At 39.6% G+C, this 14774-nt stretch overlaps 1 protein-coding gene across 1 annotated transcript in view; it reads left to right on the top strand.

Annotated features, from left to right (window-relative positions):
• dscama (Down syndrome cell adhesion molecule a) overlaps positions 1 to 13320 on the top strand; it is a gene marked incomplete at both ends in the record, with an annotated part of 120588 nt that extends 107268 nt beyond the window's left edge. The window contains 9 exons of the mRNA XM_079803751.1: positions 1019 to 1207; positions 2123 to 2413; positions 3262 to 3438; positions 3627 to 3657; positions 4613 to 4728; positions 4829 to 4996; positions 5077 to 5274; positions 6195 to 6497; positions 12971 to 13320. Of these exons, the coding sequence (XP_079659877.1) occupies positions 1019 to 1207; positions 2123 to 2413; positions 3262 to 3438; positions 3627 to 3657; positions 4613 to 4728; positions 4829 to 4996; positions 5077 to 5274; positions 6195 to 6497; positions 12971 to 13320 (1823 nt within the window). The remainder of the gene's footprint in view (positions 1 to 1018; positions 1208 to 2122; positions 2414 to 3261; positions 3439 to 3626; positions 3658 to 4612; positions 4729 to 4828; positions 4997 to 5076; positions 5275 to 6194; positions 6498 to 12970) is intronic.
• Positions 13321 to 14774: the final 1454 nt, after the last annotated feature.

Genomic DNA, 14774 nt, shown 5'->3' on the forward strand with positions numbered 1-14774 from the left:
GTGTGTGTGTGTGTGTGTGTGTGTGTGTGTGTGTGTGTGTGTGTGTGTGTGTGTGTGTGTGTGTGTGTGTGTGTGTGTGTGTGTGTGTGTGTGTGTGTGTGTGTGTGTGTGTGTGTGTGTGTGTGTGTGTGTGTGTGTGTGTGTGTGTGTGTGTGTGTGTGTGTGTGTGTGTGTGTGTGTGTGTGTGTTGATGTTTGTTAAGAATACTCTGATCTGTTGGTTTGTGTCCATTAAGTTCTGAATGAAAAGAAGAAATTAATCAAATAAGAATGCATATAAGCATATAATGGGAATGTACATTTGATTAAAATATTACTGGATTGTCCAAAAATAGGCATTACATGGTTAATAAAATAGCATTACTGTTCAAAAGTTTGGGATCAGTATTTTTTTATATATAATAAATTCATACATTTATGAGCATCAAATCAGCATATTAGAATGATTTCTGAAGGATCATGTGACACAGACTGGAATAATGATGCTGAAAATTCAGCTTTGCCATCACAGGAATAAATTGCATTTTATAATACAGTATAGTGAAATAGAAACAGTTATTTTAAATTGTAATAATATTTCACAATATTACAGTTTTTCCTGTATTTTTGATCAAATAAATGCAGCCTTGGTGAGTATAAGAGACTTCTTACCTATCCCCAAACTTTTGAACAATAGTGTACATATAAACCATAACTACCATTACAGTGGATAAATATGTGTATAGATATAAAATGTAAAGTATGTGCTTTTGGACACAACATGCCTAAAATACAGCAATGCATCCATCCTCCCTTGTCACACTGACTATCTTCTCTGTTGTTGTGGAAGAAAACCATTCTCTAGGTATTGTGCTGATAAAGTCATTACTATAGCAACTGATGTGAATGTGCTGGATATTACATGCACTGAACAAATGGATGTGATTTCATCACATGAAAAACAAACAATCATAAGTTCAAAACAAAGATTTGTTTTTGTCAATTCATTCTGTGTCTGAATTCTTTCTGTCTTCATGCAGGATATATTCTGCAATACTCAGAGGACAACAGTGAGAAGTGGGGAAGTATTTCCATTAGTCCCAGTGAGCGTTCCTACCGCCTGGAGAACCTCAACTGTGGCACCTGGTACAAGTTCACGCTAACGGCCCAGAATGCTGTTGGTCCGGGTCGAATCAGTGAGATAATCGAAGCGAAGACTCATGGGAAAGGTGTGCATTTTACATTCCATTTTATAATTTAGCAAACATTGTGGGGCGTTACTTTTGAATGTTCTCTGAACGTTCTGGAACAACAGTAATATTTAAAAAACCTTAAACAAACATTAAACTAAAAAGGTAAAAAAAAAAAAAACATTCCCTAAACAATCTATATATATAGTTTTTGTGCTAACATTTTGAGACCTTCATCCTTCCCTCGCATCCTGTAACGCATCCTTCCCTCGTGGGTCAAAATTATTATTATTTTTATTTACCTTTAAATTATTAGATTTTATCAATAAACAATATAACTTAAGCACATTCTTTCTACTTAAAACTTAAAAAAAAATAACATAATATTTCATGACTCTTGCCCCTAGATGGCCTTATAGCTCTATATGGAGCAAATGAGCTGTTCCGCTGGGTCCTAAAGTCAGTACTCGCGTTTATCTCTTCAGAATGTATTCAGATACACATGTAGATATTAGTTTTAATCCTGAGCGTTTTTTAGGTTTTCCTATGTATACTGAAGCATTCCATTCATTCCTAAGGGGGTCGAATTGACCCGCAAGGGAAGGATTTGTTACTTTTTTTATTACAACCACATAAACTCCTCGAATACAGTAATTTTTTTGTGTATTCGAAGGTCAAGTGTGACAAAAGTCCTAAGGTCTTGGACCACTCCGATGAACACTCGATTAAAAAAAAAATATTTAAAAAATGAGTTTCGGGTCAAAATGACCCGTGGGAAGGATGAAGGTAGACCAGATAACTTTAAATGCATATTCTATTAAAATTACTTGAAGAAGGTTTGTTTAAAACTTTGGGAGAACCTTGCCAGAACGTTAGCCAAAGTTCTGAGAACATATGAAAATTGTACACAAAAGTGATCATCCTGTTCTCCTTCATCTTCTTTACTCTTCACAGAGCCACAGTTCTCCAAAGAGCAGGAGCTATTTACTAGCATTAACGGCACGTGCGTCAAACTCAACCTGATTGGCTGGAATGATGGCGGCTGTCCAATCACTTCCTTCACTCTGGAATACCGTCCGTTGGACAGCCCGGTGTGGACCAAAGCGAAGCGCACGTCTCTTACGAAGAGCTACAACCTGCTGGACCTGCAGGAAGCCACATGGTACGAACTGCAGATGAAGGTGTACAACAGCGCCGGACTGGCTGAGAAACGCGTCAAATTTGCTACTCTGAACTACGATGGTAGTAAGTGAACTTTGATCAATCACTCTTGGCACCTTTAAAGAGAACCTATTATACTATTTTCCCATTTTCAACTTTCTTTAGTATGTAATGTTGCTGTTTGTGCATGAAACCGGTCTGCAAAGATACAAAGTCACTCCAAAAGGGAGTTGTTCTCTATATCAGTGCGCACGGTTTCTGAACTCCCTCAAAATCCTTGATTGTAGTCTTGAGTTTTCTTCCAGGAATGTACATGTCACAATATTCCTCATTCCCGCCAAAGGCATACAGACAAAAAAGAAGCGAGGCCTGGTTGAGTTGCGTTTGTAGTGTGTTGAAACTCTCGAATAGGGTAAGGGGTGTGATATTGGCCCTGTCCCATATGGCACCCTTCATAGACACTTTCGTGCTTGTGTACTTACAATGGCCGCTGCGTGTGTGTGTCCCTCCCCACCCCCTTGTAGTCGATATACGGCCTCGATGCGCACTTTTGCTGAGCCCGCACTTAATTGAGCTCCACAGCAGACTTCTTCCCAACAGTCAAAGCGGCATTACGTCACAAACTTGTAGGAAGACCGCGAGTGTTTAGGGTGCCATTTGGGACAGAGCCATGGTTGACCAATCACAAACACGCTGATCCAGCCGACCAATCAGAGCACATTGTGCTTTTCAGAAGGAGGGGCTTAATTGAGACAGGAATTAAACAGTGTTACCGACAGACCGTGAAGCGAGGTGCTGCAACAATGTAAAAATACATATAAAAAAACTTTGAACATTCAAGCATAAAAACCTATTCTAGTAGGCCCCAAAAACAAAACCAAAGGCATCTTAAAAAGGCTCTTTAAAATAACCATTACATCTGTCTGCAAAAGGCACCATTCCTCCGCTGGTGAAGACTGCGGTGAAGGACCCGGTTAAGGAACCAGGCAACGAGGGGATGAAGATGATGGTGACGATCTCATGCATCTTGGTTGGAATGGTGCTGCTCTTCGTCCTACTGATGGTGCTGAGGAGGAGGAGGAGAGAGCAGAGGCTGAAGCGGCTCAGGGGTCAGATGGTTTTCACAGCTCTTAGCTACAGATCAGTGTTTTCAAAGAGAAGGTGTAGATTCGTAGGCGTAGACACAGACAGCATATGTTGCTGTTTGAGATTTTACTCATATCAGCCTATTTTTTAATGACTCGATAGTACTTCCATTTTCAGTTTACGTTAATAAAGCTTATTGTTTGTTCCACAGATGCAAAAAGTTTGGCTGAAATGCTTATGAGGTAAATATTTTGATGATTTTCAGTTTAGTTTTTTAAAGTAAAAGCAGCCCAAAATAGAAACTCTGTCACCATTTACTTACCTTCATTTCATTCCAACCCCATATGGCTTTTTTCTTCTTCTATGCAACAGAAAGTATGGTATTTTGAATAATCTCCAAGCTGCTCTTTTACATTCAGCATCATAAAACGTTTTATCTTCTATATCTTCTGAAATCATACAATAGAATCAGTGTTTTGAACAGATTCATTGTAACAGATCGGGATGGTGATTACAATTTTGTCATCATTTACTCACCCTCATGTTGTTCCATACCTGTATGAGTTTCTTTCTTCTGTTAAAAACAAAAGAAGATATTTTAAATTAATGTTGGTAGTCAAACCGTTGACAGCACCCATTGACTTCCATATAAGAGGAAAAAAAATACTATGGAAGTTAATGGGTGCCGTTAACTGTGTGGTTACCAACATTCTTTAAAATATCTTCTTTTGTGTTCAACAGAATAAGGAAACTCATACAGGTTTGGAACAACTTTCAGCCATTTTTTGGCTGAACTATCCCTTAAAGCACAAATGAATCAAATTCTATCAGCGTTTTATTAAACCGTCAAGTAGTTAAACATTTTCTGAAGCCATACGGAACAAAAAAAATTTATCAGTTCTTAAGAACATTGTTGACAATATAAAAATATCTGTGTGATGAATAAACCACAAAAAGGTGTTTCTTCAGAAGATTCGAAGGATTTTATGGTGAATTGATTTTGTCCTTAGTTGCCATATTCGTATATTTTATGAAAACTGCAGCTTGGAAATTCTTCAAAATATCATATTTTGTGTTCCACAGAAGAAAGAAACCATATAGGTGGGTGTGCAAATGATTTCTTTGATGGCGCATGTGTCATACTGACCTTGTGAAAGTAGAGATGTTATTCACAGGCTTGTTTGTGTTTGTCTCCAGTAAGAACACAAGGCCTTCTGACACCATGAACAAACAACAGCAGACCCTCCGCATGCACATCGACATTCCCCGAGCGCAGCTGCTCATCGAAGAGAGAGACACCATGGAAACCGTGGGTGAGTCTTGTTCGCTGAACCATATTCAAACCTGAACATTTATATGAGAAACAGTGATACTAGGAGCCTCTAATAGTTCCATCTCTCCCTTCCCTCTTAGACGACAGATCAACGGTGCTGTTGACCGATAACGATTTCGGAGAAACTGCCAAACAGAAGTCGGCCACTGTCACACACTCCGTTCACTATCAGTCTCTGTCGCAGGCCACCGGCCCGCTGGTGGACGTCTCTGACGTCCGACCTGGGACGAGTAAGAGCAGTCTGTCGAGTAAGAACCTTTTTAACACATTAATAATACATGAATATTTGATTGTGCTGTTTAACTGAGTGTTTCGGAACCGTCCTCAGACCCCACCTCTCGCCGTACAGCTAAAGCTGGTCCTGCTGCCCGTAATCGCTACGCCAGTCAGTGGACACTGAATCGCCCTCACCCCCCTGTCTCCGTCCACACTCTCAGCACGGACTGGAGGCTGGGAACTCCCAGAGTGGCCGGATCGGTGGACAAGGAAAGCGACAGCTATAGTGTCAGTCCATCACAGGACACTGGTCAGTCTGCTACACTCACAACAGCCTGCATTGGAAAATATATGTACTTTATATGCATGTCAAATAAAAAATTATTTAGACACCAGATATATTTTTTTACGAATGGGTTCAGTGGAAACTCTATAGTTAATTTATGTAAGTGAGGATAGCAAAATAAAGTAAACTGTGACATATTATACCCAGAAATTCTTCATACAGTAAAAATTTGGGCCCAAAATGATTCAGACACTTTGACCTGACCATGTTTTGCTGAAATGTTTTTTTCTTTAATTACTAATGCAACCTTTTACACCACAGACTGAAAAAAAATTAAGCATTGCTTGGTCATTGGTTGACCTAAATTGGTATTATCTAATTGTGTACTTAAATTTAACAGCTGACAGCTTGTAATCCATTACATACCTTTCTTTCAAAGTTATCTGACATTATCGAGATGAATTTGTTCTGACATTATCAAGATGAACTCTCTTTTCATATTTTATTACCATTTTCTAAACAGAAAAGCAGAAAATGTTGAACGTGTCCGAATACATTTTGGTTTGACTGCATGTATCCATCTTTACAGCTGGGTACTTTAGCTAATTTGTTTCATATGATATTGTTGTATTATATTATATGTAATATAAATGTATTTTTATAATATTCAGTATATATCTCAATGTTTGTGTGTTTTAAAAATGATGAACACAATGAAGAATATGATTTTATTATGCATGTATATAAAAAAGCAATATTTACTTATACCTAAAACACTTTAAAACAAATAAAATGGCATGCAGGAACATCCATGAATATTTTTAAGGAATGATGCCATCGAATCATTGAATCAGTTTTGAACAGGTTAATTTTAACAGACCGATTTAAAGAATATTACATGTTAGAACAATTGTTAATGAGTTGTGACCACCCATTGTGTTCAGACCGCGCTCGCAGCAGCATGGTCTCCACTGAGAGCGCGTCTTCTACGTACGAGGAGCTGGCCAGAGCCTATGAACATGCCAAGATGGAGGAACAACTACGACACGCCAAGTTTACCATCACAGAGTGTTTCATCTCGGACACATCCTCCGAGCAGATGACCGCAGGCACCAATGATTACACGGACAGTCTGACATCCAGTACACCGTCAGAATCAGGCATCTGCAGGTTCACTGCCTCACCACCCAAACCACAGGACGTCTGCAGGGTGATAAACATGGCCGTGCCCAAGGCCCACAGACCAGGTGAGACCACTGGTGGGAGGTAATGACTCTAAACTCTATTTAGAAAAAGTGAATGGAGCTAGCATTTAGGAGAAGCATTTTAATTATGTATATGCTCCCTAAGGCTAAATAATGCTGCCTTCTAATGGTCCGGTCATATTAGCAAACATTTGGTGAGATTTCGGGTCCATTGTCTACTTATAATACTGTAGCAATTCATGAAGCACAGCTCACATAGACATTTTTGTCAATAGTAAATGTTGACTGCACTTTAAGACATTTGGATATGGTTGAACCGGTCCAGACCGCTCAACGAGAAATGTGAATTATGAGAATGTGTAAAATATTGTTTTAATGAAGTTGCAAACCTTATACATAGCCCAAATGCAAAGTATACATTAGGGATGTGACGGTGAGGAAATTTTCCCACCGTTTAATCGACGTGTGACAATTAATCGGGGGCTTTTCAAATTGCTCATTTTAAATAGAAAGTAAAATGCACACGGCCCCTCAGGCATTCATAACTGAGCGGTGCGGAGCAAAGCAAGTGTTTTCAATGAATTCCTATAAAAGTTAAAGGGTTAGTTCACCCAAAAATGAAAATTCTGTCATTAATTACTCACCCTCATGTCGTTCGACACCCGTAAGACCTCCGTTCATATTCGGAACACAAATGAAGATATTTTAGTTGAAAGCTGATGGCTGAGAAAGGCTTCAGATAGGCCTCCATTGGCATAAAAGGCACTTAAAACTTCGTTACAAAGTCCATCTCACCACAGTTGCTCTACAATAATTTTACGATGCGACGACAATAGTTTTTGTGCACAAAAAAAATCAAAATAACACCTTTATCCAACTTGTTATTGTTTTCCGTGTATGCCTCCACGACGCATGCGCGAGAATATGACATAGCGCCAGCGTTCGGAAATCCATGAAATGCGCACTTTAGCCCAATTTTGAGAACTACGCCGAGACCTAAAGCGTGATCAATGTAGAATTCAACAGCTTAGATACGCGCGTCTTCCTCTGCTCGTAAACCAATCGCTTCTGGGTCATGTGTCTGAACGCCGGATCTGCGTCATATTCTCGCGCATGCGTCGTGGAGGCACACGGAAGACAAGAACAAGTTGGATAAAGGTGTTATTTAGATTTTTTTTTGTGCACAAAAACTATTGTCGTCGCATCGTTAAATTATTGTAGAGTCACTGTGGTGAGATGGACTTTGTAACAACGTTTTAAGTGACTTTTATGGGTCTTGGGAGTGTAAATGTACTGAATGCCAATGGAGGCCTATCTGAAGCCTTTCTCAGCCATCAGCTTTCAACTAAAATATCTTCATTTCTGTCCGAATATGAACGGAGGTCTTACGGGTGTCGAACGACATGAGGGTGAGTAATTAATGACATAATTTTCATTTTTGGGTGAACTAACCCTTTAAGCTTCCATAGGCATGAACTGAAAACGCGCCAGACTGGACACGCACCTGGGAATTAATGACCGTGTGTCAGTGCTCATTTCACTTTCAGTTTAGAATTAGCGCCAATTCGGGGGCGGGTTGCTTGAATTGTGGGTTCATTAGCCTATTATTCTTAATAAAAATAAATAAATAAAAAAAAATAGGTACAATGACAAAATCACTTAAATAGGTGCCTTTACATTTAGCTTTGAAACCAAATCTTCTGCGATCATCTTTTCTGTCAGCTCTTCACTCTAGTGATGAATGAAATCTGACTCCCGCTGTGTTTGTGCTGCGACTCTCGTTCAGCTCACACTGTATTGAGCAGACACGTTCAGTTTTTATTTGTAGGGTCTGTTTTCTAACTGAACTATTAACTAAATAATTTTTTTACTATAAAAATCAAAACGACAGTGACGTGGTAGGCAAGTGAACTAACGGGTGTTTCGCCTGAACACCGGCAACACCGACTATCACAGAGAGCCTAGTATACATGAAAGTTAGAAATGAAGGAGAAGAAATTGAGAAACTGAGTTCGCAAAGATTAATTTTGTGATATACTAACAGCAAAGCTCTTTTTCATTTTTTGCTTATGGATAAAAACAAGTTTGAAATAGCTTCACAGCGCTATACTGCTAACGAACATCCCACCATCCACACTGATGAGAGCTACGTTTAGATGAATATGTAAAGATGTGCTGCACGCTTTCCTCTAAATAACAAAATAACAGCGGTGAGAAAACAGCAGTTAAGAAATCATCTGATCATAGTGATGTGGATATGTTTGCACGAGCTCTGCATTTCATTCCATTTCTTTATTTATAAGGACAACACGCATTTATCAACATTTCTGTAAATGTGCCAGTGTTAGCCAGCTGGCTAATTTTCAACTGCAGTCCTTTGGCAAGATGTTTTAGAAACCTTTAAAATGATCAATACAAATTTACAGGACGAGGACAGCAATAGCAAAAAAAGAAAAGAAAAAGGAAATTGTCAGCACAGGACACAAGCCATGCGGAGCAACAGAAAACAGCAAAACATCAGCACATTAACACAGTAACAACAATCAACATTTCCACACAAATAGCCATACAAGCATACAAAGCGACAACACAAAACCTTCAGTAGGTGCATGCAGGAATAAACAATAAACATACATTAAACAGCCAACATTATGTTAATCTCAATAAAATATTAAAAGACGCAGTTACAGGTTAATACAATTGTTACATACACTACATTGTACATACCAGCACTATAGAAGACTGTTAATAAAATACTAATAGAGTATTCCATACATACCCAAGCAACGAGCAAAGGACATGGAACATGTTAGCAGCAGGTTAAATAATAACAACAGTAACAGTTAAATTAACACTGAACTCTATTGCCAAAAGTTTTGGGACGCCTGCCTTTACATGCACATGACCTTTAATAATATCCCATTCTTAATCCGTTGGGTTTAATATGGAGTTGGCCCACCCTTTGCAGCTATAGCAACTCCAACTCTTCTGGGAAGGTTTTCTACAAGGTTTAGGAGTGTGTTTTGGGGAATTTTTTACCATTCTTCTAGAGGTGCATTTGTGAGGTCAGGCACTGATGTTGGACGAGAAGGCCTGGCTTGCAGTCTCTGCTCTAATTCATCCCAAAGATGTTCAATCGAGTTGAGGTCAGGACTCTGTGCAGGCCAGTCAAGTTCCTCCACACAAAACTCGCTCATCCATGCCTGTATTGACCTTGCATTGTGCACTGATGCTCAGTCATGTTAGAACAGGAAGGGACCATCCCCAAACTGTTTCCAAAAATTTGGGAGCATGAAATTGTCAAAAATGTCTTGGTATGCTGAAGCATTAAGAGTTCCTTTCACTGGAACTAAGGAGCCAAGCTCCATCCCTGAAAAACAACCCCCACACCACAATCCCCCCTCCACCAAACTTTACACTTGGCACAATGCAGTCAGGCAAGTACTGTTCTCCTGGCAACCACCAAACCCAGACTCGTCCATCAGATTTCCAGACAGAGAAGTGTGATTTGTCACTCCAGAGAACACGTCTCCACTGCTCTAGAGTCCAGTGGAGAGGCGTGCTTTACACCACTGCATTCGACGCTTTGTATTGCACTTGGTGATGTAAGGCTTGGATGGCGACTTCTGCACACTATGCACCTCAGCATGTGCTGACCCCACTCTGTGATTTTACGTGGCCTACCACTTCATGGCTAAGTTGCTGTTAATCCCAATTGCTTCCACTTTGTTATAATACCACTAACAGTTGACCGTGGAATATTTAGCTGTGAGGAAATTTCACAAATGGACTTGCACCTATCACGGTACCACGCTTGAATTCACTGAGCTCCTGAGAGCGACCCATTCTTTCACAAATGTTTGTAGAAGCGGCTGCATGCCTAGGTGTTTGATTTTATACACCTGTGGCCATGGAAGTGATTGTAACACCTGAATTCAATGATTTGGAGGGGTGTCCCAATACTTTTGGCAATGTAGATTAGAAATGATCACGTCTGATTTTCTAGAAGCCAGGCTTTGAGACTTTGTGTAAAGGAGTGATATGTGGTACAGTTTCTTATTTCAGTTGGAAGTGTGTTCCACAACTGAGAAGCTCTTATGGAAAAGCATGATTGGCTGAAGGAGGTGGACCTAAAGGGATTACACAGTCCCCTCTCTGAGCGGATCTTGAAGATCTTTTGTTTAAAATGTTCTGCTTAGTAAAAATACTAAGTGGTGGAGGAATCTTTCCATTTAGGATCTTAAACAGCAGACAGGCATCAGTGTATTTAGTTAGATGTCATATATTTGCATAAAATACCGCAATGGTGGTAAGTATTGGGTTTTCTGTCTAACACTTTGTAGGCCTGCTTGTACAGGGAGAGAATGGGCTTCAGTTTTGGTACCTTAAGCTTGAGGCCAACTTGTCATACAGTATGTTAAGTGGGGGATAATCATTGAATTTATATTTCATTTTGCTGCTGTAGTTGTTGTTAGGCAGTTTCATATGTACCTAAAATTAGCCAAGTTTTTAGTTATTTGCAATACTTTCTCCACTTGTTTTTTGAAGGATAAGGTGGAGTCTTAGTAAGGTGCAGTCAGTTGCAGAGTGAGTTATAAAATGTGTATGATTTACTTAGTCTGTGCGTCTCTCAACAGTGTGCGGCAGCAGCGTCTCTACAAATAGATATTATATTGCAAAAAATTCAATATAATATCATAGAATCATATAATTTTCAGTGGAGTATAAAGACCTTACATAATGAACCGTTTCGTTTTATTACCTTAGAATGAGCCATTTCTATCTACATACACCGCGGGTCCCCTTACAGTGAAGTCGCCATTTTGTGGCATCATGTTTCTACAGTAGCCCTAAACGGACAAACTGCTCTACAGAGTGCTAACTACTCTCTGCTGTCTCTGATGACGACATCTTTGTCCTGTGTGCTGCTTCGAAAGGGAGGGGTGAGCGGTGGACGGTTGCAATTCGCAACCTCACCACTAGGTGTCGCTAAAATTTACACAGTGCACCTTTAATGCACAGCTAGCCGTGGATTATCCCGCTTATACCATGGTCGTTTGCCAGCAACATTGACAACTTAAAGCTGTTATTGATCTTTTCAGCGCAATATTTGACCAGAACGGTAAAATTGATGGTTATTTTCGTCAGTTACAGCTCGTTAGATCTAGTATTTTGCCCAATTTGAATCAGACACTGAGATAAAGTAGTGCATAAAGGGATAGTTCACCCAAAAATGAAAATTAGCCCATAATTTACTCACCCTCAAGTCATCCTAGGTGTATATGACATTCTTCTTTCAAACGAATAAAATCTGAGTTATTTTACAAAAGTCCAGGCTAATCAAAGCATTAGAATTGGATTCATAGTTGCTCTGTTTTTGAAGTCCATAAAAAGTGCATCTGCCCATCAAATAATGTGCTCCACGCGGCTCCGGGGTGTTAATAAAGGCCTTCTGAAGCGAATCGACGCATTTGTGTAAGAAAAATATCCATATTTAAAACTGTATAAAGTAAACTTTCGGCCGACCGCCTTCCCTGTTCAATTTATGGAAAAATTGATGAAATTTCGAAAGACTAACGCGGCGTTCGCATCATGAGTTTCACTTTCAACACTTTTCCACGGAAGGCGGTTAGCCGAAAGTTTACTTGATAAAGTTTTAAATATGAATATTTTAGCGTCGATTCGCTTCAGAAGGCCTTTATTAACACCCCGGAGCCGCGTGGAGCACGTTATTTGATGGACAAATGCATTTTTTATGGACTTCAAAAACAGAGCAACTATGAATCCAATTCTAATGCTTGGATTAGCCTGGACTTTTGTAATATAACTCCGATTTTATTCGTCTGAAAGAAGAATGTCATATACACCTAGGATGACTTGGGGGTGAGTAAACTATGGGCTAATTTTCATTTTTGGGTGAACTATCCCTATAAGATTACATTTATTTGAATAAATAAATTATAGCGTTTATTTGAACTAATTATTGTGAGAGAGAGAGATTAATTTCTGCATCTGTTGTGTCACAGCGAAGCTGTGAGTTTAATTACTTCAAAAAAGCGGTAATGTAACCCCCTCGTTGCTGAGAAATATTATGTAACAATCCAGTAGCGAAGCTATTTCATTACTAAAAGTTACGGGGCAGCGTTGATAACAAGTTTCGGTGCTTCTGAATGTTTCTGTGTGTGCGCAGTGCAATCTCCGCTCTCTGTGCGAGGAACTACCTGTGCATTAAACGATTTATTGCACACCTTCCAGCCAATCAGAATCAAGTATTCAGACCATGGTATAAACTTTTTAATGGTCACAAAGTAAGTTTCAACCCAAATGTATTAGGTAGTATGACATACTGGACACAGCACAAGACTAATCAATGACAAGCTCCTTTAAAGGTAGTTGAATGTAGAAAGCCAGTTCTTGCGCTATATGTTTTATTTAACAAAACCATTAGGAAATCACAGATAAAAATATGCAACCTAAGTTGAATTGCCTTTTGAAAAAGTTTCTTTTTCTTGCAGGAGGGGAGCTCGTCCACCTGCCTCCGTACCTGCGGATGGACTTTCTTTTGAACCGGGGTGTGTCGGGAGCATCTCGTGAGGCGGCGATGGGCCAGGCCTGTTTGGAGCCGCAGAAGACCCGTTCGCTGAAGCGCCCCGGCCTGCTGGAGCCGACGCCAATGGAGGTGCCGACCAGCAGGGACGTGCAGCAGTGGCAGCCGGGCACGGCCTCAACGCTTCCGCAGAGAGAGGCCGGAACGGACTTGGCGCAGGCTGCCAAAATCAGCACCTCCCAAGAATCACTGCTGGACTCCAGAGGACACTTAAAACAGAACACCAATCCCTACGCAAAGTCCTACACACTGGTATAACAAAGACCGGACAAAATTAAACATCAAGAGCAAAAAGTGAACTCTTCATGCGCGGTTGTATATATATTTCCACTTCTACTCCTAACAGTTTCTTTATTTTAAGCTTTTTTAAACAGTGAATTCACTTCTTAAAGACGACTCCACACCAAGAGATTGCCAAAATGCTTTTATTATTATTATTATTATTATTATTATTAATTACGATGACTATGATGATTTACTAATTTACTTATTTTAGCAGTTAGTGTGCACAAACTAATGACTGGGAACCCCTTTTAATATTTTTTTTACTGAAATTTCTTTGTGTAATTAGTTTAAGATAAAGCGTGAGAGTGATTTCCATTGGTCCACAGTTGTCACCGTTCTGCTTCGGAGAAATCCGTTTCCCGGGAGTGCATGAGAAAGAACCGATTTAAGACGAAGATGACAGTATCGACCGCGGGTCCAGCCCAGAATTTTTTGACTACAAAAATAATCAAATGTGAAGATTTCGTATTCTTATGAGTATAAATATATAAAAAAAATATATATATAAAATGAGATTTTTTTTTTTATTTGTGGGTATTACAGGGAACTTTTTTGATTTGGTTAATAAAGTCCTTTAGTCATGTTTGCACATATCTTGTTTAACCTAGAAAAGCAAGTCTTGATTGATGATTATTTGTGTTCCATTCTCTAAATGGTGCAATATGAAAATCCATGAACCACGTTTGCTTTCTACTGTACTGTATCTCGCCCATGACGTGAGCTCCTGAGAGCCGGAGCGAATGAAATGACAGATTCAGGTGTAAATCAGCTGCAGTGGAACCAAGGGTTGATTTAGCAGGCTGCATGGGGGGAGATCGGACCACCTACTGCACTGACAGCGTGACTCTTTCACCCCCTATGTAGTGCACTAGAAAGGTGTCTTCGAGGGCACGCTCTCTCTTGTCTTCATTAGATTTATTTTTGCTGCATTGCAGAGATGCCGCACTACAGGGAAAACTGAGACAATCTAAAGAGATCCCCTAAAAGAATAACAATTATGATGATATTAATAAAGAACCACAAGCAGTTCTATATGATTATGGGCGTATGGCGGCAATTGTTATTGTTGCCGCCCTGCACCAAACTGTCTTGCAGGGAGAGTTGTGATGAAGAATTGAGATGATATTTCACTATATTTGATTAGATAAATCTATTGTCCTCACTATACTCATTTACAAATGTTTTTTTTTTTTCTTCACCTTTTTTAATTTTTTTCCTTTTTTTCGACAGAGTGCTCACAGTTGTGACACTCCAGAAAAGATTTTCCATGATAATCCTGTCGACTAATAAAAGGTTGATCCCCAAACGAATCTGGCAGTTTGGTTAACGCTTTTCATTTTGCTCTGGGATATAAAGGGATCTGAGTGTGTGTGATGAACGGTGGAAATGAACAGCTTAATATCTATGGGATGGGATTCCTGCACTTA

This window comes from Gobio gobio (genome assembly GCF_949357685.1).
Source record: "Gobio gobio genome assembly, chromosome: 22".
NCBI classification, from domain to species: Eukaryota; Metazoa; Chordata; class Actinopteri; order Cypriniformes; family Gobionidae; genus Gobio; species Gobio gobio.